General features: G+C 46.6%; 1 protein-coding gene across 1 annotated transcript in view; it reads left to right on the top strand.

Moving 5' to 3' along the window:
* Window positions 1–8,357: 8,357 nt before the first annotated feature.
* The window catches only part of adgrd1 (adhesion G protein-coupled receptor D1), a 324,527-nt gene continuing 311,194 nt past the window's right edge, over window positions 8,358–21,690 (top strand). The window contains exons 1-2 of the mRNA XM_041202315.1: window positions 8,358–8,808; window positions 8,894–8,930. Coding sequence (XP_041058249.1) covers window positions 8,761–8,808; window positions 8,894–8,930 — 85 coding nt within the window. The 5' untranslated portion in view covers window positions 8,358–8,760. The remainder of the gene's footprint in view (window positions 8,809–8,893; window positions 8,931–21,690) is intronic.

Below are 21,690 nucleotides of genomic sequence, written 5' to 3' on the forward strand. Positions count from 1 at the left end.
CACAGGAGAGGGCACTGGGTCACACAGCTGGTTATTATTTCACAGGAGAGAGCACTGGGTCACACAGCTGGGCACTATTACAGAGGAGAGAGCACTGGGTCACACTGCTGGGCGTTATTACACAAGAGAGAGCACTTATTCACACTGCTGGGCACCGTTATACTGGAGAGAGCACTGGGTCACACTGCTGGGCATTATTACACAGGAGAGAGCACTGGGTCGCACTGCTGGGCGTTATTACACAGGAGAGAGCACTGGGTCACACTGCTGGGCTTTATTACACATGAGTGAGCACTGGGTCACACTGCTGGGCATTATTACACATGAGTGAGCACTGGGTCTCACTGCTGGGCACTTTTACACAGGAGAGAGCACTGGGTCACACCTTTTGGCGTTATTACACAGGAGAGAGCACTGGGTCTCACTGCTGGGCATTATTACACAGGCGAGAGCAATGGGTCACACTGCTGGGCATTAATACACAGGAGAGAGCACTGGGTCACACTGCTGGGCACTATTACACAGGAGAGAGCACTGGGTCACACTCCTGGGCACTATTACACAGGAAAGAGCACTGGGTCACACAGCTGGGCATTATTTCACTGGAGAGAGCACTGGGTCACACCGCTGGGCATTATTACACAGGAGAGAGCACTGGGTCACACTGCTGGGCACCATTACACAGGAGAGAGCACTGGGTCACACAGCTGGTCACTATTACACAGGAGAGAGCACTGGGTCACCCAGCTGGGCATTATTACACAGGAGAGAGCACTGGGTCACATTGCTGGGCACTATTACACAGGAGAGAGCACTGGGTCACACTGCTGGGTATTATTACACAGGAGAGAGCACTGGGTCACACTGCTGGGCATTATTACAGTGGAGAGAGCACTGGGTCACACCGCTGGGCATTATTACACTGGAGAGAGCACTGGGTCACACTGCTGGGCATTATTACACAGGAGAGAGCACTGGGTCACATAGCTGGTCATTATTACACTGGAGAGAGCACTGTTCACACAGCTGGGCATTATTACACTGGAGAGAGCACTGGGTCACACTGCTGGGCATTATTACACAGGAGAGAGCACTGGGTCACACAGCTGGGCATTATTACACAGGAGGGAGCACTGGGTCACACAGCTGGCCATTATTACAGAGGAGAGAGCATTGGGTCACACTGCTGGGTATTATTACACAGGAGAGAGCACTGGGTCACACAGCTGGGTATTATTACACAGGAGAGAGCACTCGGTCACGCAGCTGGGCACTATTACACAGGAGAGAGCACTGGGTCACACTGTTGGGCACTATTACACAGGAGAGTGCACTGGGTAACACAGCTGGGCACCGTTACACTGGAGAGAGCACTGGGTCACACTGCTGGGCATTATTACACAGGAGAGAGCACTGGGTCACACAGCTGGGCATTATTACTCTGGAGAGAGCACTGGGTCACACTGCTGGGTATTATTACACAGGAGAGAGCACTGGGTCACACAGCTGGGCATTATTACACTGGAGAGAGCACTGGGTCACACTGCTGGGCATTATTACACTGGAGAGAGCACTGGGTCACACTGCTTGGAATTATTACACAGGAGAGAACACTGGGTCACACTGCTGGGCATTATTACACAGGAGAGAGCACTGGGTCACACTGCTGGGCTTTATTACACATGAGTGAGCACTGGGTCTCACTGCTGGGCTTTATTACACAGGAGAGAGCACTGGGTCACACTGCTGGGCTTTATTACACATGAGTGAGCACTGGGTCTCACTGCTGGGCACTATTACACAGGAGAGAGCACTGGGTCTCACTGCTGGGCTTTATTACACATGAGTGAGCACTGGGTCTCACTGCTGGGCACTATTACACAGGAGAGAGCACTGGGTCACACTGCTGGGCAGTATTACACAGTAGAGATCACTGGGTCACACTGCTGGGCAATATTACACAGGAGAGAGCACTGGGTCACACTGTTGGGCACTATTACACAGGAGAGAGCACTGGGTCACACTTCTAGGCACCGTTACACAGGAGAGAGCACTGGGTCACACTGTTGGGCGTTATTACAAAGGAGAGAGCACTGGGTCACACTTCTGGGCGTTATTACAAAGGAGAGAGCACTGGGTCACACTTCTGGGCGTTATTACAAAGGAGAGAGCACTGGGTCACACTTCTGGGCATTATTACAGAGGAGAGAGCACTGGGTCACACTTCTGGGCACAGTTACACAGGAGAGAGCACTGGGTCACACTACTGGGTATTATTACACAGGAGAGAGCACTGGGTCGCACTGCTCGTGACCGTTACACAGGAGAGAGCACTGGGTCACACTGCTGGGTAATATTACACAGGAGAGAGCACTGGGTCACACTGCTGTGCATTATTACTCAGGAGAGAGCACTGCATCACACTGCTGGGCGGTATTACACAGGAGAGAGCACTGGGTCACACTGCTGGGCACTATTACACCGGAGAGAGCACTGGGTCACACTGCTGGGCGTTATTACACAGGAGAGAGCACTGGGTCACACTGCTGGGTGTTATTACACAGGAGAGAGTACTGGGTCACACTGCTGGGCATTATTTAACAGGAGAGAGCTCTGGGTTACACTGCTGGGCATTATTACACAGGAGAGATAACTGGGTCGCACTGCTGGGCACTATTACACAGGAGAGAGCACTGGGTCACACTGCTGGGCATTATTGCACAGTAGAGAGCACTGGGTCACACTGCTGGGCATTATTACACAGGAGAGAGCACTGGGTCACACTGCTGGGCATTATTGCACAGTAGAGAGTACTGGGTCACACTGCTGGGCATTATTACACAGGAGAGAGCGCTGGGTCACACAGCTGGGTATTATTTCACAGTAGAGAGCACTGGGTCGCACAGCTGGGCACTATTACACAGGAGAGAGCACTGGGTCACACTGCCGGGCGTTATTACACAGGAGAGACCACTGGGTCACACTGCTGGGCACCGTTACACTGGAGAGAGCACTGGGTCACACAGCTGGGCATTATTACACTGGAGAGAGCACTGGGTCACACAGCTGGGCATTATTACACTGGAGAGAGCACTGGGTCACACTGCTGGGCATTATTACACAGGAGAGAGCACTGGGTCACACAGCTGGGCATTATTACACAGGAGAGAGCACTGGGTCACACAGCTGGGGATTATTACACAGGAGAGAGCACTGGGTCACACTGCTGGTTATTATTACACAGGAGAGAGCACTGGGTCACACTGCTGGGTATTATTACACAGGAGAGAGTACTGGGTCACACAGCTGGGCACTATTACACAGGAGAGAGCACTGGGTCACACTGATGGGCATTATTACACAGGAGAGAGCACTGGGTAACACTGCTGGGCACCGTTACACTGGAGAGAGTACTGGGTCACACAGCTGGGCATTATTACACAGGAGAGAGCACTGGGTCACACAGCTGGGCATTATTACACAGGAGAGAGCACTGGGTCACACTGCTGGGCATTATTACACAGGAGAGAGCATTGGGTCACACTGTACAATGGTCCTGGGTACTTGGATCACAGGAAAAGCGAGTGAGCCAATTATTATATTTTAATTTGGAATAACTTGTCAGGCTTCTGATAAGGCTGACAATTATCTCCACTGGCTTTCAATGAGTGTGGACTTTGACTGCCAAGTTGTGTGAAAGTATCCTGAGATGATGTTCAGTGATGTTGTGTATTGCACCAGTGCAGAAATTTAGATGTAGAATTTTAGATAAATACAATGGCTTTAGTGCTTCAGGATTTTAGCACACAATGCAGGCTGACACTATCATTGTACTGAGAAATGCTGCACTGTTGGAGGTGCCTTATTTCTCTCTGCATTCAGGAAATAACTAATCCCACTGCTGGAAGACAAACAGCAGAGTTTTCTCCGATGCCCCGGCTAATATTTATCCCTCAAACAGCATCACTAACAGCCAACAAGATTAATAGGTCATTTAGCTCTGTGATGTGTGTGTGGGATCTTGTTGTGCATAATTTGACTGGCGCTTTTCCTGCATTACAACAGTGACCACACTTCATTCAGAGTGCTCCATTCACCGTAGAATGGTTTGGGATGTCCTGAGGTCATGATAGTCACTATATAAATGCCAGTTCTTTCATTGGAGGCAACACTGGTCTTGCAACAAGTGGAGTGACAGAGCCAAGCATTGCTAATTAAATGGAGTAGTCATGCTCGAAATGCAGATAGAGTTTTGATGTGTTTATCAACTCCTGGGATTGATAAATTGCTGAGTTTGGCAAGTGTTGTTGGGGAATTGATTGGGTTTGCGGCCTATGCGTCTGGTGCCAGCTTAACATTCAGTTGGCATTAATACTTGTTTCATTTGCTTCCAATACTAATATTTTTATGTGTCACATGTCGAATAAAGTACTTACCTCACTGGCTTTGGGATGTCCTGAAATACAAGTTATTTATTTTCCTTTTTTAAAAAATTCTTGTACAGGATGCGAGTGTTAAAGTCTGGTCCAGCTTTTATTGACCATTCCTCATTACCCTCAAGAAGGTGGTGGTGAGCCGCAGCCTTGAATAGAACTCAATGGCTTGTTAGGCCATTTCAGAAGGCAGTTAAGAATCAATCACATTGCCCTATGTCTTGTGTCACATGAATGCGCTAGAAATGCTGCCTAGAGTGGATAAGTCACCTGGTCTGGATGGCTTATATCTCAGGTTGCTAAAGGAAGTGGCTGGCGGTGGAGATAGAGGGAGGGTTTGACTTTACTAATTTTCTATAGATATGTGGGAGGTGCCAGAGGATTGGAGAGTGGCAAATAAGACACCCTTATTCAATAAAGGGTGTAAGGACATTCCTGGTAAATACAGTTTAACATCAGTGGTGGGTAAGGTTTCAGAAACAATAATCAGGAAAAATCAACATACACTTGGAGAGGTTCGAGTTAATTAAGGAGAGGCAGATCGTGCTTGACTAAATGAATTTTTTGATGAAGTAACAGAGAAGATTGATGAAGGGAATGTGGTGGATGTTGTCTATAGAGATTTTAAGAAAATATTTGACAAAGCACCGCAAGGAAGACTGGTTAACAAAATTGAGGCTTATGGGATAGGAGGGTCAGTGTCAACCTGGATAAAAAATTGGCTTAAGGACAGAAAAGAGTGAATCATGGTAGATAGTTGTTTTTCAGACTGGAGGATGGTAGACAGTGGTGTTCCCCTAAGACCACTGCATTTTAGATGTATATGAATGAATTGGATATTAGAATATTGAGTAACGTTTCAAAATTTGCCAGGTACCAAACTTGGAGGAATGGCAAACAGTGAAGATGATACCAATCAACTGCAACAGGACATAAATAGGCTAGCAAAATGGGCAGACAAGTGGCAGATGGAATTTAATACAGAGAAATGGGAAGTGATATATTTTGGTAGAAGGGATGGGGGGAGGAAAAATAGACTCAATGGCACAGGTCTAAAGAGTGTGTAGGAACAGAGTGGGGCTTCATGTGCATCAATCTTTGAGAGAGTGGTTAGAAAAGCATATGGGGTCTTGGGCTTCATAAATAGAGGGACTGAGTACAAAACAGGGAGGTTATGCTGAACCTTTATAAAGCTCTGGTTAGACCACAACTTGAGTATTGTGTCCAGTCCTTGAGAGGGTGCAGAGGAGATTTACCAGAACGGTTCCAGGGATGAGGGATTTTAGTTACAAAGTTGGGTTGGACAAGCTGGGGTTGTTCTCTTTGGAGCAAAGGAGATTGAGGGGAGATTCGATAGAGGTGTACAAGATTATGACAGGTTTGGATAAGGTAGACAAAGAAATATTTTTCCCATTGACTGAAGGTACAAGTATTAGGGGACACCAATTTACAGTTTTGGATAAGAAATGCAGGGGGAATGTGAGGAAGAATTTTTTAAACAGTGAGTGATAATGACCTGGAATTCGTTGCCTGTGAGGATGGTGGAAGCGGAGACAATCAGTGATTGAGAAATTGGAAGGGCACTCGAGCAAAATAGTCTTGCAGGGCTACAGGGGGAATGGTATTGATTGGATTACTCTACAGAAAGCTGGCATGGACTTGGTGGGCCAAATGGATTCCTTCTGTGCTGTAGTGATTCAATGACTCTATTTTAAATTGAGGAATTTAGGTGAAAGACAGGAGATTGAAAAGGTTAGGAGGAAAGAATAAGCAAATCAAAATGAGTTGTCAGATGAGGCTAAGTTTGTGTTTTAACAAATCTGTAGATTGTAGGAGGAAGAGACAGTTGGAGGAGGTGAGGAACTCCTTGCTGTAGGAGATTTGGGGAAGAATGAAGAGATGAAGGCACGAGGCATCATCATACAACACAGTGAGGGTGCTGGGCAGCGAGGATCGTGGTATATTGGGAGCAGAAACGAACACAAAATTCAGACTGACACAGTGTCGTGCTGAGGGAGAGCTGCACTGTTAGAGGGTCAATAGTGAGGGAGTGCTGCACTGTTGGAGGGTCAGTACTGAGGGAGTGCTGCACTGTTAGAGGGTCAGTACTGAAGGAGTGCCGCACTGTCAGAGGGTCAGTACTGAGGGAGTGCTGCACTGTTAGAGGGTCAGTACTGAGGGAGAGCTGCACTGACAGAGGGTCAGTACTGAGGGAGTGCTGCACTGTCAGAGGGTCAGTACTGAGGGAGTGCTGCACTGTCAGAGGGTCAGTACTGAAAGAATGCTGCACAGTTGGAGGATCAGTACTGAGGGAGTGCTGCACTGTGGGAGGGTAAGTAATAAGGGAGTACTATACTGTTGGAGGGTCAGTATTGAGGGTTTGCTGCACTATCGGAGGGTCAGTACTGAGAGAGCCCTGCACTGTTGGAAGGTCAGTACTGATGGAATGCTGCACCGCCGAAGGGTCAGTACTGAGGGTGGGCTGCACTGTCAGAGGGTGAATACTGAGGGAGTGCTGCACTGTCTGAGGGTGAATACTGAGGGAGTGCTGCACTGTCTGAGGGTGAATACTGAGTGAGCGCTGCACTGTCGGAGGGTGAATACTGAGTGAGCGCTGCTCTGTCGGAGGGTGAATACTGAGGGAGTGCTGCACTGTCTGAGGGTGAATACTGAGGGAGCGCTGCACTGTCGGAGGGTGAATACTGAGGGAGTGCTGCACTGTCTGAGGGTGAATACTGAGGGAGTGCTGCACTGTCGGAGGTGCCATCTTTCAGTAAACCATATTCCCTCTCAGCTGGTGTAGGAGATTAAAGGAAAGCACCAGGCGTTTTTCCAAGTGTCATGGCCAAGACGTATCCTTCAATCTCTAAAACAGATTATCTGGTGTCTTTGTGGGAATCTGCTGTGAGGTAGCTGGCTGCCTTAAAGCAGTGAGTACCCTTCAGGAACACTTCATGGGCCCTGAACGCTTGGAGAGGTTTGGAGGTTGTGAGAGGTGCTATAGAAATGCAAGAGTTTTCTTTTTTTTTTGAAGGGGTAGGAGACAGGAAAATGCAGAGTTTGACAATCAGCTGATTGCAGCCCTGATCAGGCTACAGGGTGAGGGAAAGGTTAACAGGGCAGGGGGTGGTGGGGGGTGGTTGGAGAGACTGAAATGGGGGATCTACACACTAAAATTAAACAACGACTTGGTTCCTCCGGCTTTCTCCAGAGGAGAAGGGAAAAAAAAAAATTCAGAAAACTTTACAGCGACAGAATACTGACTGGCAGCCGGCTACACTCCTGCTGCTGCTCCTCTTCCCTATCAGTGGTCGCTGGCCTGGCCGGATACCTCAGGGTTGTTGTTACCCTGACCGAGGGTGGGGGTGGTGGTAAAACGACAGGGGCAAGGCTGGTGTCCTAGAATTCGGCAGGCACTAGGACTCCCGCAAGCCAGAATAAAAACACCTTCAAACAGAAAGTTAACCATTCCCAGAGCCAACATTGCGTCACTTTTGCTTCTCCCAGCAAGGGGGTAGGGTGGGATTTGGGGGAGGAGGGGTAGGGTGGGATTTGGGGGAGGAGGGGTGGGTGAGGTGGGGTGGGGGGTAATTGGAGCCGCGACTGTGGAGAGTTAGGAACTGGTTTTCAGCCTGGACAGGAGAGGAGCGAGCAGGAGGCTGGAGAGAGATAGAGGGGAACAGAGGCAGAGAGAGAGAGACAGAGAGAGAGAGAGACTAGGGGGACAGGGAGGAGCACACAGTCACTCTGGGGGCTGGGGGCTGTGGGGGGTGTGGGGGGGAGAGACACAGAAATAGACAAACTTAGATACAGTAAGAGAAACTGGGGGAGGGAGAGAGACAGAGAGAGATTGGGGGGCGAGACTGAGACACAGAGGGAGACTAGGAGAGAAAGACTAGGAGACAGACAGAGACAAGGATTGAGACAGCCTGGGGAAGGGAGAGAGTGAGACTGGGAGACAGACAGACAGAGGGAGGCAGGCAGAGAGTCTGGATCAAGAGTCAGATATAGCAACGGATTCAGAGAGAGAGAGAGAGAGAGAGAGACAGGGACAGAGAGTTTCCAGTTAAATCCCCAATTTACAGGGTAAGTTTGCAGTTGTACAGTGGGAGCTGTAACCAGCAGTGGGACAGAGGCTGGGACATCTCACAGAGCCTCCTCCTTAACCTGGCTTCCTGTCCGGAGGAACTTCCAAAGTCGATCAGTTCCAAACGTCGTCCCCCCCCCAGTGCTGTTGGCTGGGGTGGTAAATACAGAAAGCGGTCGAGCAAGGATTACAGCAGGAAGATCTAACCTACCGCAGTCCAGCAGTCAGAGGGCAGGCACAATGAGAGCATGTTTGCTGTGTGTTTCAGTGGTGCTCACTCTTTGGAAGGTAGCTTGAATTACCCTCGGGGCTTTGCAATCACCTCGGTGTCCGCTCTCTGAGGTCTTCACTCTTTTATCCTTTATTTACCCAGGTGACCGGAGAATCAGAAGCAGCCCCGGCACTCACAGGTAAGCCAAAACTCTCAATAACCTGAAAGGTCATCGACCTGAAAGGACTGTCTGATCTGGCGAGTGTTCCCAGCATGTTCTGCTTTTATGGCAACGCAAACGGAATCATTTCACTCCAGCTCCATTCGGGATCCTGAGAGACACAGCAAGAGTTACACAGACACTTCCATATATCACACACACACAAACACACGTACATATACATCTATAGACACATTTACAACATCCCACAAGGTTAGTAAAATTACTTTACTCAGACAGTTGTTGATGAGATGATTTGCCACAATCAGTTAGTGCAGTTTTTCCACGGAAAATTGGATCAATAATTCAAACAGAGTAACGCACAGGGAGTGTGTGGGACAGTGGGATTAGTTTGGGATTGATACAGGGCTATGGGGAGACAGTGGGATTAGTTTGGGATTGATACAGGGCTATGGGGAGACAGTGGGACAGTGGGATTAGTTTGGGATTGATACAGGACTATGGGGAGACAGTGGGATTAGTTTGGGATTGACACAGGGCTATGGGGAGACAGTGGGATTAGTTTGGGATTGATACAGGACTATGGGGAGATAGTGGGACAGTGGGAATAGTTTGGGATTGATGCAAGACTATGGGGAGACAGTGGGATCAGTTTGGGATTGATACAGGGCTATGGGGAGACAGTGGGATTAGTTTGGGATTGATATAGGGTATGAGGAGACAGTAGGACAGTGGGATTAGTTTGGGATTGATACAGGACTATGGGGAGACAGTGGGATTAGTTTGGGATTGATATAGGGTATGGGGAGACAGTAGGACAGTGAGATTAGTTTGGGATTGATACAGGGCACCCGGAGAGAGCAGGACAGTGGGAATAGTTTGGGATTGATACAGGGCATCGGGAGAGAGCGGGGCAGTGGGAATAGTTTGGGATTGATACAGGGGTTTTGGAATTCCTGACACTGATCTACACAGACACAATGACTTTGTTGGCTATAGTAAGTTACAGTTAATTGCTTACTAGTGGCTAAAAGTGCCTCTGATTGAAGATTATTTTGCATTGATAATGTTTGATTAAGTTTGGGTGAATTTACTTTAATTGATTTTAGAATAGTTACTCAATTCAAATATTTTTGATTTATTCTGTTTTCAATACCTATCCTTTCCCATTCCTCGCCAACTGGTTTCAATCTTTCATTCTTTCAGTTTCCTTGTCATTTCTTCCTCTCCTGATTCTTTCTTTTCTCTTTGTTCTCTTTGGGATGTTTTCAGTTTTGTGTTCCCTTTGTGTCCGGGTGAATTCCTTGGCCTGACCTCCTGCTGCAGCAGAGATAAATGTCAACAGGCTTGTGCTGTAGCAGAATTTCAGTTCAAGATATCCCTTCTCCAGGGGTCATCTTCAGCTTGGTGTTAATTACAAAGTATCATACTGAGCCTACAGCCCAGAAACAGTCCATTCAGCCCAACAGGTCTATACAGGAGCACATAAGCCTCCTCCCTAGTACTTTGAATCACACGGTCAGCATATCCTTCTATTGTCCATGGTAGGGACCCACTGTAAGTACAAAAAAGGCACAAACTGTTTATAATGTACAGTGTAGACCCAAATAACAACAACTGGCATTTAAGTGTCGGCTTGAATGTAGCGAAAGGTCCCAAGGTGCTTGAGAGGTGCTGTGATCAGAAGATGAGCCAGAGGGAGACATTAGGAGGGGTGATCAGTGCTCAATGAAACTGGTGCAAAGGTTGAGTTAAAGGAAGAAAGACTTGCATTTATATAGCGCTTTTTGTGACCACCTGATGTCCCAAAGCACTTTACAGCCAATGAAATATTTTTGAAGCGTAGTTGCTGTTGTAATGTAGGAAATGCAGCAGATTTTGCATAGCAAGATCCCACAGACAGTGATGTGATATTGAGCAGATAAACTATTTTGTAATGTTGATTTGACCAAAGCACAGCCAATAACACACCTGCCCTGCCTCGCAGTAGCAGCCATGGGATTGTTTTTCCATCTACCCAAGCTTTTGGATGGGGCCGAGGTTTTCCATGTGTGTAAGACACGCCTCCAACAGAACAGCAGCAGCAGAGTCCCAGCTGGGGTTTTGTGCTCTAGTCCTGAGTGGGACTTGAACCCAGAATCTTGTGACTCAGAGGCCAGAGTCTACCAACTGAGCCACAGCTGACAGAGTTCTGGGGGACCTTATCACTGGCCTGCTCGGAGGTAGGCAGGTTAGTGTTAGGGGTTTGGTGGTATCTGCAATTGCACAGGTTCCACACCCCAGATCAAAGAGGCGGGCTTTAAAGATGGTAGAGGATGGTAGAGAGAGGTAGAGAGGTGTAGGGAGTGTATTCTAGGCCCTATGGATTTGGGTGTCTGAAATCATGGTCACCATTAGAGTGATTAAAATTGGGAATGCATAAGTGAATGGAGTTAGAGGAGCACAGATACCTCAGAGGCTAGAGGGGCTGGTGGCAATTATGAGGGGCGAGACCATGGAGGGATTTGAAAACAAGGATGAGAACTTTAAAACCAAGGCATGGTTAAACTCAGAGCCACTATAGGTCAGTGAAGACAGGACCGATGGGTGAACGGCCTTGCTGTGAGTTTGGATATGTACAGCAGATTTTTGGATGAGCTGAGGTTGAGAGGGGGTGGGGGTGAGGGACGGGTTAGGGGAACATGGGAATAGTTGAACTGGGAGATGACAAAAGACTTGAGAGGAATCAGGAAAATCTGTCACAAATTCCTGTCAGATGCTTCGGAGGTGATGAGAACTCCGGAACCACAAAAATGAATAGTTGGAAAATCAGTCATGAAGCTTGACAAAACACTTCTGATGGGCGTAGATTCCCCACTTTGAGCGTGGAATCTGAAAATGCTGCCTGATGTGTATGCAGTCCTAAAAATGTAATTTGAAAGTGTGTAATTTCTCTATGTTACTGAGATGGTAGAGGTCGTGGGTTTGGAAGGTGCTGTCAAAGGAGCCTTGGTGGATTCCTGCAGTACGTCTTGTAGACGGTACACACTGCTGCTACTGTCGGTGGTGGAGGGAGTGAATGTTTGTGGATGGGGTGCCAATCAAGCAGGGCTGCTTTCCCCTGGACGGTGTCAAGTTTCTTGAGTGTTGTGGGAGCTGCACTCATCCAGGCAAGTGGGGAGTATTCCATCACACTCCTGACTTGTGGAAAGGAGAAAAAGGAAATTGGCAGAAATCATCTGGGTGTTCAAAAAAAATCCACCCTCAATTTAAAAAAAATGTAATCATAATGTTAATAGCCTGAGATAAATGGCAGCACAGCCAGCACTCTTTGATTGCCCCTTCACACTGCACTAATACAAAGCAGCTGGAGATTATAGAGTTGCTGGATGTGTTGGTGAGCACATTACAGTCGGTGATTGTGGTGAAAATTGAGCCACAGTGAGAAAGCCTTTTGGATTTATGGTTTGTTGAGTTTAAGAGAATTTTTGTGCTATGTGAGAAAAGAGGGAACTGGTCATTTTAGTTCTTGTTCACGCCCATGTGTGATGAGATTATTAGTTCAGGAGCATGTAACCTATCCCTGCTGTTGTGTAATACACCCCAGAAACCTGCATTATTTTGCAAGCAGCTTCATTTCGTTTCTGCGACCCTTAATATCAGTGTTGAGGCTGTTTGCTTTGTTGGTTTCCGATTAAGTAATGCCTCGTTTTCAAATTCTTCTCCTCCTTGTTTCCAAATTCCTCCATGGTCTCAGCCTTGCCCTACCTCTGTAACCACCTCCAGCCCCTCAGCTCTCTGAGATCTGTACACTCCTCCAATGCTGACCTCTTGCACTTTCCCGATTTCCATCACTCCACTGTTGGTGGCCGTGCCTTCCTCTGTCTGGGGCCTAAGCTCTGGAAGTCCCTCCCTAAATCTCTCCACCCCTCCTCCTATCTTTCCTCCTTTATGACTCTCCTACCACTTTGACCAAACTTTTGCTGATCTGTGCTTACTGACTCGGTACCAAAATTTGTTTGGTCATCTTCCCGTGAAGTGCCTTGGGGAATTCTACCGCGTTAAAGTTGCTGGATAAATACAAGTTATTCTTGTGTTTTGTCCAGTCCCTCTTCCCCCTACAGAATATGAGGCTTTACCCTAATCCTGCACATCTGGTCAGAGCTGATGTTGAAGGGAGCACAGCCGAGAGTATTTCTACAACAGCCTCATAGTCAAATCTGAGGCATGTACTCCCTTCCAATCTGGGAACACCAGATGGGTGCAATTACCCTCATAAACAGACAACATCAGTTCAGGCTCTGGTATCAAGTGGCCTGTTTCATAATGTAAATATTTCCCCTTTTTTTGACACGGAATGTAGGAGGCCATTCAGAGCCTTTGTCCTGTCCCACCATTCTATTGGACCATGGCTCAACTGCACACCAGCTCCATTTACCCACCTGAGTCCCATACCCTTCAATACTCTCACCCAACAAAAGTCTATCAATCTCAGTCTAGAAAGCTCCAGTTAACTTTCAGCATCCACAACCTTTTGGGGGCGAGAGTTCCAGATTTCCATAACCTAATTTTAAGGTCCTGCCCCCTTGTTCTAGGACCCCCCCCCCAACAAACCCTCAACCCCATCAGAGGAAATAGTTTCTCTCTATCTACACTATGGAACCCTTTGAACATTTTTTAACACTTCAGCTAGATTGCTACACAATATCCTATCCTCAAGCGAATAAAAGCTGAGCCTATTTATCCTGGCATGCTAATGTAATCTCCTGTGTGATTCTGGTGAATCTACACTACCCTCCTCCAAGAAGCTGTGTGTGCTGCCCTGAAATGAATGTTGTGTCAAAGTGTATGAAGCTTTATAGAGTTAAAGCTCCACTCCTTGTGGATAAAAGCACGCATCCCATCCTCCTTTTGGATTGATCTTGTATCCATTTGCTAGCTTTAATTAATTTGAGTGATTTTTTTTTTTGCCCTCTAGATTAGAAAAGTCATGGCTGGAAGTGGGACAATTTTCTATTTTTAAAAACACCATGCCCTGTTTTGCACAGAACAGTAGCTTCAAGTTGTCCCACCAACCCCCCCACCCCCCCACCAAAAGGACAGCCAACAAAGTGACAGGTGTATCTTATCCAAGTAGAAGGCAATAGCAGACAATTCAAATGATTATCGTTGTTTTGGAGAGTTCAAGCCCATACCCCAAAGGTGAAGGTAGTGGGCACTGTCCACTGTGCCCCTTGAGTTTGGTGATGTAAGTCATATTCCTGAGGTTTCACCCTCTGATATTCCCTCCCTCACCCTCCCTGCCTCTCTCCTCTCTCTCCTCCTTTGAGGCATCCCTTAAAAGCTACCTGTTTGAACAAACTTCTGCTCTCCTGTCTAAATATCTCCTTTGCCTGGATGCCAGATTTTTGTTTAAAAATCCCTCCTGTGAAGCACCTTGGGATGTTTCACTGTGCTAAAGGCGCTATATAAATGGAAATTATTGTTTTCTATCCTGCTGCACAATGTGCTGGGATTTTCTTCAGTTTTTCCAATGCACTGCTTGGTTATGGTCCTGTGTCCAAATGAATTTGAGAGAGATGGCGGCCAGGCTGACACCATCTCTGAGAGCTGCAGTTTGATGTAAATTGGTAATAAGCTGCTTGTGTTTAACGTTTCCAGATGAAAATCACACTTTGTTGCTGATTTCTGCAGAGTTCCTGGACACATCAGCAACAACCAATCCTGAGCCAGTACAAACCCTCCCACTTGTGCTTTTGCTTAAGGCGTTTCATCAAATTGAAAACTCTTTAACTGAATATAAGCCAAAAGGATTTAATTTTACACTTGAGTAATAACTTTTGGATTGAACAGTATGACCATATGGACTAGTCCAGAATCTATGTACAGATATTGAGGGGAAGGATATTTGTAGCAAAATATGCAGTTTGCGGTTACAAAAAATATTTTAAAAAGCGACCAACCAACAGCTTGCAATAATTATCATATTTTTCTCTTATGCATTTAGTTTGTTGTAATTGCCAGTGAAAGGATATTAATACATCAACTTGACAACATCCTCCCCAGCTAAAGAATTAATTCATTAGATTTTCTGGGTGTGGAATGATGTCAATTTTAAAATCTGGGATTGATTAGGAAACCCTTTCATTTTTAATACCAGCGTTACATGTACAGAATTGGATCATTGTCATCTCTTTGTTCTCACACTCTGTTTCAGACTGTAGGTTTTTAAAATTAACTCATTAATGTTTATGTTCCATCGCAAAACATTGTGGCAAAGGAATTCATTGGCACCTAAACCAGGAAAAGCATAAGAAATAGGAACAGGAGTTGACCATTCTGTATCTCAAACTTCCTCCGCCATTTGAAGTGAACATGGCTGATCTTCCACTTCATCTCCACCTTCCCACATTATCCCAGTATCCCTTAATTCCGTTAGCGTCCAAAAACCTATCAGCGTCGGTCTTGAACATATTCAACAACTGAGCACCCGGAGTTCTGTGGGGTAAAGAGTTCCAAAGGCGGAGAGAGTTCACGGTGAGGCAGCCCGAGGCTGGTTCAAAATTGGGTTTTGTGTGCCTTCTGCGGGATTTATGGCACATGTCACACCTCAGGCCACTGGAGGAAAATTAATGCTAGGCTGTTTGCCTTGACGGCAATGATCAGCTGCTGAATCCCAGGGAGAGAGCTGGAAATGGGGACTGAAGCCAATCAGGATGTTATAGGATTGGGAGGGTGTGGGGATGGGGGTTACTCCCAAGGCACCACACTAAATAATGCAAAAAAAAATTAATAAAAGACTGTACTGCAAAATGATCCAATTGCCTGGAAAGTTCTTTCTCTAATCAGATATGCAATGAAGCGGCTACCACAACCTAGTGCTTGTGTTATGGACTAGTAACCCAGAGGCCGGGGCTAATGCTCTGGATACGAGTTCAAATCCCATCGTGGTAGCAGGGGAGTTAAAACTGACTTACTTAAATAAATTGAGAATAAAAAACCGTCTCAATAATGGTGACCAATGTAACTATTGGACTGTTGTAAAAACACACCTGGTTCACTAGGGTCCTTTAGGGAATGAAATCTGCTGACCTTACCTGGTCTGGCCTATGTGTGACTCCAGACCAGCAACGTGGTTCACTCTGCCGTGGTCTAGCAAGCCATTCCGTTGCATTCAAGAAGGCAGCTCACCACCAGTTTCACAAGGGCAATTAGGGATGGGCAATAAATGTTGCCCTAGCCAGTGATGTTCTCATCCAGCAAATAAAAAGAAAATCTATATTCCCAATTAGCCACAGGCAGTGAGTGATTAATGTATAAACTGAGTTGGATAGAATTGCCAGTGCAGATTTGATCAGCCATTTTATCTTTGAGGGCTCATGAAATTCCTCCACAGAATTTTTAGAGCTGGGATGTGTTTCTGGGGAAACATTAAATGGAATGATCCTGATTTTCCCATGTGCTGAGATTCTGTGGATGCCAGTCGCTTGTAGGGATCATGTTCAACTAGCCTCTTCCTATCTGGGTCATCATGTCCCGATCTACAACCCTTTGAGATCGCCGTGCTCCTTTCACTGGCTGCTTCAGCATCCCTGATTTCCATCACTCTACCAATGGTGGCTATACCTTCAGCTACCGAGGGCCTATGCTCAAGAATTCCCTCCCTAAACCTCCTTGCTTCGATCTCCTCTTTAAGGTGCTTCTTAGAACCTACCTCTTTGACTAAAGCAAGCAAGTAATAGACAGAGCTAAGCAATTCCACAACCATTGGATCAGATCTAAGCTCTGCAGTCCTGCCACATCCAGTTGTGAATGGTGGTGGACAATTAAACACTCATTGGAGGAGGAGGCTCTACAAATATCCCCATCCTCAGTGATGGGGGAGCCCAGCACATCAGTGCAAAAGATAAGGCTGAAGCATTTGTTACAATCTTCAGCCAGAAGTGCCGAGTGGATGATCCATCTCAGCCTCCTCCGGAGGTCTCCAGCATCACAGATGCCGGTCTCCAGCCAATTCGATTCACTCCACGTGACACTAAGAAACAGCTGAAGGCACTGGATACAGCAAAGGTTATGGGCCCTGACAATATTCCAGCAATAGTATTGAAGACTTGTGCTCCAGAACTTGCCGTGCCCCTAGCCAAGCTGTTCCAGTACAGCTACAACACTGGCACCTACCCAGCTATGTGGAAAATTGCCCAGGTATGTCCTGTACACAAAAAGCAGGACAAATCCAACCCGGCCAATTACCGCTCCATCGGTCTGCTCTTGATCATCAGTAAAGTAATGGAAGGGGTCATCAACAGTGCTATCAAGTGGCACTTGCTTAGGAATAACCTTCTCACTGATGCCCAGTTTGGATTCCATCAGGGACACTCAGCTCCTGACCTCATTACAGCCTTGGTTCAAACATGGATAAAAGAGTTGAACTCGTGAAGTGAGGTGAGAATGTCTGTCCTTGACATTAAGGTAGCATTTTGTCCAAGTGTGGCATCAAGGAGCCCTAGCAAAACTGGAGTCAATGGGAATCAGGGGGAAAACTCTCCGCTGGCTGGAGTCATACCCAGCACAAAGGAAGATGGTTGTGGTTGTTGGAGGTCAATCATCTCAGCTCCAGGACATCACTGCAGGAGTCCCTCAGGGTAGTGTCCTCGGCCCAACAATCTTCAGCTGCTTCATCAATGACCTTCCTTCCATCATAAGGTCAGAAGTGGGGATGTTCACTGATGATTGCACAATGTTCAGCACCATTCATGACTCCTCAGATACTGAAGCAGTCCATGTGCAAATGCAGCAAGACCTGGATAATATCCAGGCTTAGGCTGTCAAGTGGCAAGTAACATTCACGCCTCACAAGTGCCAGGCAATGACCATCTCCAACAAGAGACAGAATCTAACCATTGCCCCTTGACATTCAAATTCAATGGCATTACAATTGCTGAATACCCCACTATAAACATCCTGAGGGTTACTGTTGAAGCTGAACTGGACTAGCCATATAAATACCGTGTGTATAAAAGGAGGTCAGAGGCTAGGAATACTGCAGCAAGTAACTCACCTCCTGACTCTCCAAAGCCTGTCCACCATCTACAAGGCACAAGTCAGGAGTGTGATGGAATACTCCCCACTTGCCTGGATGAGTGCAGCTCCCACAACACTCAAGACGCTTGACACCATCCAGGACAAAGCAGCCCAATGAATGGCATCCCATGCACAGACATTCACTCCCTCCACCACTGACATGCAGTAGCAGCAGTGTGTACCATCTACAAGATGCAATGCAGGAACTCACCAAGGCTCCTTAGACAGCATCTTCCAAACCCACGACCACTACCATCTAGAAGGACAAGGGCAGCAGATAGATGGGAACACCACCACCTGGAAGTTCCCCTCCAAGTCACTCACCATCCTGACTTGGAAACATATCAGCAGTTCCTTCACTGTCACTGGGTCAAAATCCTGGAACTCCCTCCCTAACAGCACTGTGGGTGTACCTACACCACATGGGCTGCAGCGGTTCAAGAAGGCAGCTCACCACCACCTTCTCAAGGGCAATTAGGGATGGGCAATAAATGCTGGCCCAGCCAGTGACACCCATATCCCATGAATGAATTTTTTAAGAAAGCTTTCAGTCAACCGTCTCATTATCACCTGTGGCTCAGTGTCAAAGGTTTTACCGTGAAGTGCTTTGGGATGTTTTACTGTATTGATGCAAGGTGTTGTTCTCAGTGGTGGGAGTGAATTGAGTTAAGTGCCTGTGTGTGGGGTGGGCAGTCAATAGGAATCTTCTCTTCCGACTAGGTACTTAGCCTTCCGGACTGAATATTGAGTTCAACAATTTTAGATCATGAACTCTCTCCTCCATCCCCACCCCCTTTCTGATCCCCCTTTTTTCCAATAATTTATAATCTTTAAAATATATATTTTTCTTTTCCCACCTATTTCCATTATTTTTAAATGTATTTCCATCCATTGTTTTATCTCTAGCTTTTAGCCTTTTTCAATTCCTTCACCCCACCCCCACTAGGGCTATCTGTACCTTGCTCGTCCTGCTTTCTACCCTTAATTAGCACATTCCTTATATAATATCACCACCTTCAACACATCCTTGTCCTTTTGTCTGTGACATCTTTTCGTTATCTCCACCTATCACTGGCCCTCTATCCAGCTCTACCTGTCCCACCCCCCCTAAATAGCTTATATTTCACCTCTTTTCTATTTTTCTTAGTTCTGATGAAGAGTCATACGGACTCGAAACGTTAACTGCGTTGCTCTCTGCAGATGCTGCCAGACCTGCTGAGTTTTTCCAGCTGTTTTTGTTTTTGTTTCAGATTTCCAGCATCCGCAGAATTTTGCTTTTATCTTGGAGTCTTCTCTTTGTCCCCCTTCCCACACAGCTGTATCCTGCTGTACTTGGAGGATAAGAACCCGGGCTGTCACATTGTGTTCCACTTGAGCTTAGTGCCGGAGTGTAAGAGAAGCTTTCACAAGTGCTTTGTGCCCCAGTTTAGGCACCAACCTAGAGGTGCTGTGCTGAAATATGCAAAATAGGTTGTTTTGTGCCATGAGCTTGCAATGGGCGCTCTGGGACACCAAAGGGGACAGTGTGCCAATCACAAAGAGAATGAAATTGGGCAAATGGGAAATGGGCATCGGGTCCACCGTTAACTCAGCTGGGTGAGGGGATTGGGGACAGGACACCTCTCCTGGCTCCACTTTGAGCCAAGGTTTCTTCACCTTTTTGGCACCAATCCCTTCAAAGACCCTCTGATTTAACTGGCGAGGACTGACTGGCGCCCTGATGGGCTGTGATGCTGTGAATCATGAGCTAATATTGGAATGTGACCAAAATAGATGTTACTCCCTCCCACTCCCCACGCCTGATTTAAATCTACACCCATTCCAAGCAGGCGTTCTCCATGTCAACAGGGAACCCTAACCAATATGGGGTGCCATGCTCCCCCACCGACTGAGATTGTGCACCTTCCAAATTAGACTCTTCAGCCCCCAATTCAACACCTGAAAAATGACCACAGCACAATACAATTTCTAGGTTCATGTTTTTATGCTTTTATTAGGTATAAAACCGTTTCTCAAATAATCACAGCAATGAATCATAAATGTAATTTAAAGTACAGTGTTAAGATTCCATGTGAAGGATTATCTTTGCATGGCAAATTGGTGCAAAGAGTTGTTATATTCTAATTATCCTTACAATTATGGATGAGGTAATATGAAGCTATGATCTAACACACAGTGTAAGAGCAAAGCATTGCTCTATTTAATCCTGGTATAGAAAATCCAAGAACTGTCCTAAGTCGTTCCAGATGTAAAAATTCTGACTGCACCCAACAAAATCCATGAAAGAATTATTTTGTTGAAGATTATTTTCTAGTTAAAGTATCAAATGTTAATTCTGATTTTTTTTGTGGCAATAGGTGCTAAATGGTTGGGAAAAATTCCAAGTGATTTTTCCTGTTCTTAAACCATTGCAGTCGAGTGATGTAACCTCTACATCTGAGAAATCTTACCACAGACCAAGGATCAACTAATGCATCAACAGGATGCACTGAATACCATCCAACATAAAATCTTGCAGCACGGGCAGCCATTCAGCCTGTCATGTCTGTGCTGTCTCTTCAAAAGAGTTATCCTGAATTAGCCCCACACCACTGCTCTTTCCCCATAGACCTGAATTAGTCCCACACCAATGTTCTTTCCCCATAGACCTGAATTAGTCCCACACCACTGCTCTTTCCCCATAGACCTGAATTAGTCCCACACCAATGTTCTTTCCCCATAGACCTGAATTAGTCCCACACCACTGCTCTTTCCCCATAGACCTGAATTAGTCCCACACCAATGTTCTTTCCCCATAGACCTGAATTAGCCCCACACCACTGCTCTTTCCCCATAGACCTGAATTAGTCCCACACCAATGTTCTTTCCCCATAGACCTGAATTAGTCCCACACCACTGCTCTTTCCCCATAGACCTGAATTAGTCCCACACCAATGCTCTTTCCCCATAGACCTGAATTAGTCCCACACCACTGCTCTTTCCCCATAGACCTGAATTAGTCCCACACCACTGCTCTTTCCCCATAGACCTGAATTAGTCCCACACCACTGCTCTTTCCCCATAGACCTGAATTAGTCCCACACCACTGCTCTTTCCCCATAGACCTGAATTAGTCCCACACCACTGCTCTTTCCCCATAGACCTGAATTAGTCCCACACCACTGCTCTTTCCCCATAGACCTGAATTAGTCCCACACCACTGCTCTTTCCCCATAGACCTGAATTAGTCCCACACCACTGCTCTTTCCCCATAGACCTGAATTAGTCCCACACCACTGCTCTTTCCCCATAGACCTGAATTAGTCCCACACCACTGCTCTTTCCCCATAGACCTGAATTAGTCCCACACCAATGTTCTTTCCCCATAGACCTGAATTAGTCCCACACCACTGCTCTTTCCCCATAGACCTGAATTAGTCCCACACCAATGTTCTTTCCCCATAGACCTGAATTAGTCCCACACCACTGCTCTTTCCCCATAGACCTGAATTAGTCCCACACCACTGCTCTTTCCCCATAGACCTGAATTAGTCCCACACCACTGCTCTTTCCCCATAGACCTGAATTAGTCCCACACCACTGCTCTTTCCCCATAGACCTGAATTAGTCCCACACCACTGCTCTTTCCCCATAGACCTGAATTAGTCCCACACCACTGCTCTTTCCCCATAGACCTGAATTTCTTTTCCTTTTCAAGTACTTCTCCAATTCTCCTTTG

Source organism: Carcharodon carcharias, chromosome 13, assembly GCF_017639515.1.
Source record: "Carcharodon carcharias isolate sCarCar2 chromosome 13, sCarCar2.pri, whole genome shotgun sequence".
NCBI classification, from domain to species: Eukaryota; Metazoa; Chordata; class Chondrichthyes; order Lamniformes; family Lamnidae; genus Carcharodon; species Carcharodon carcharias.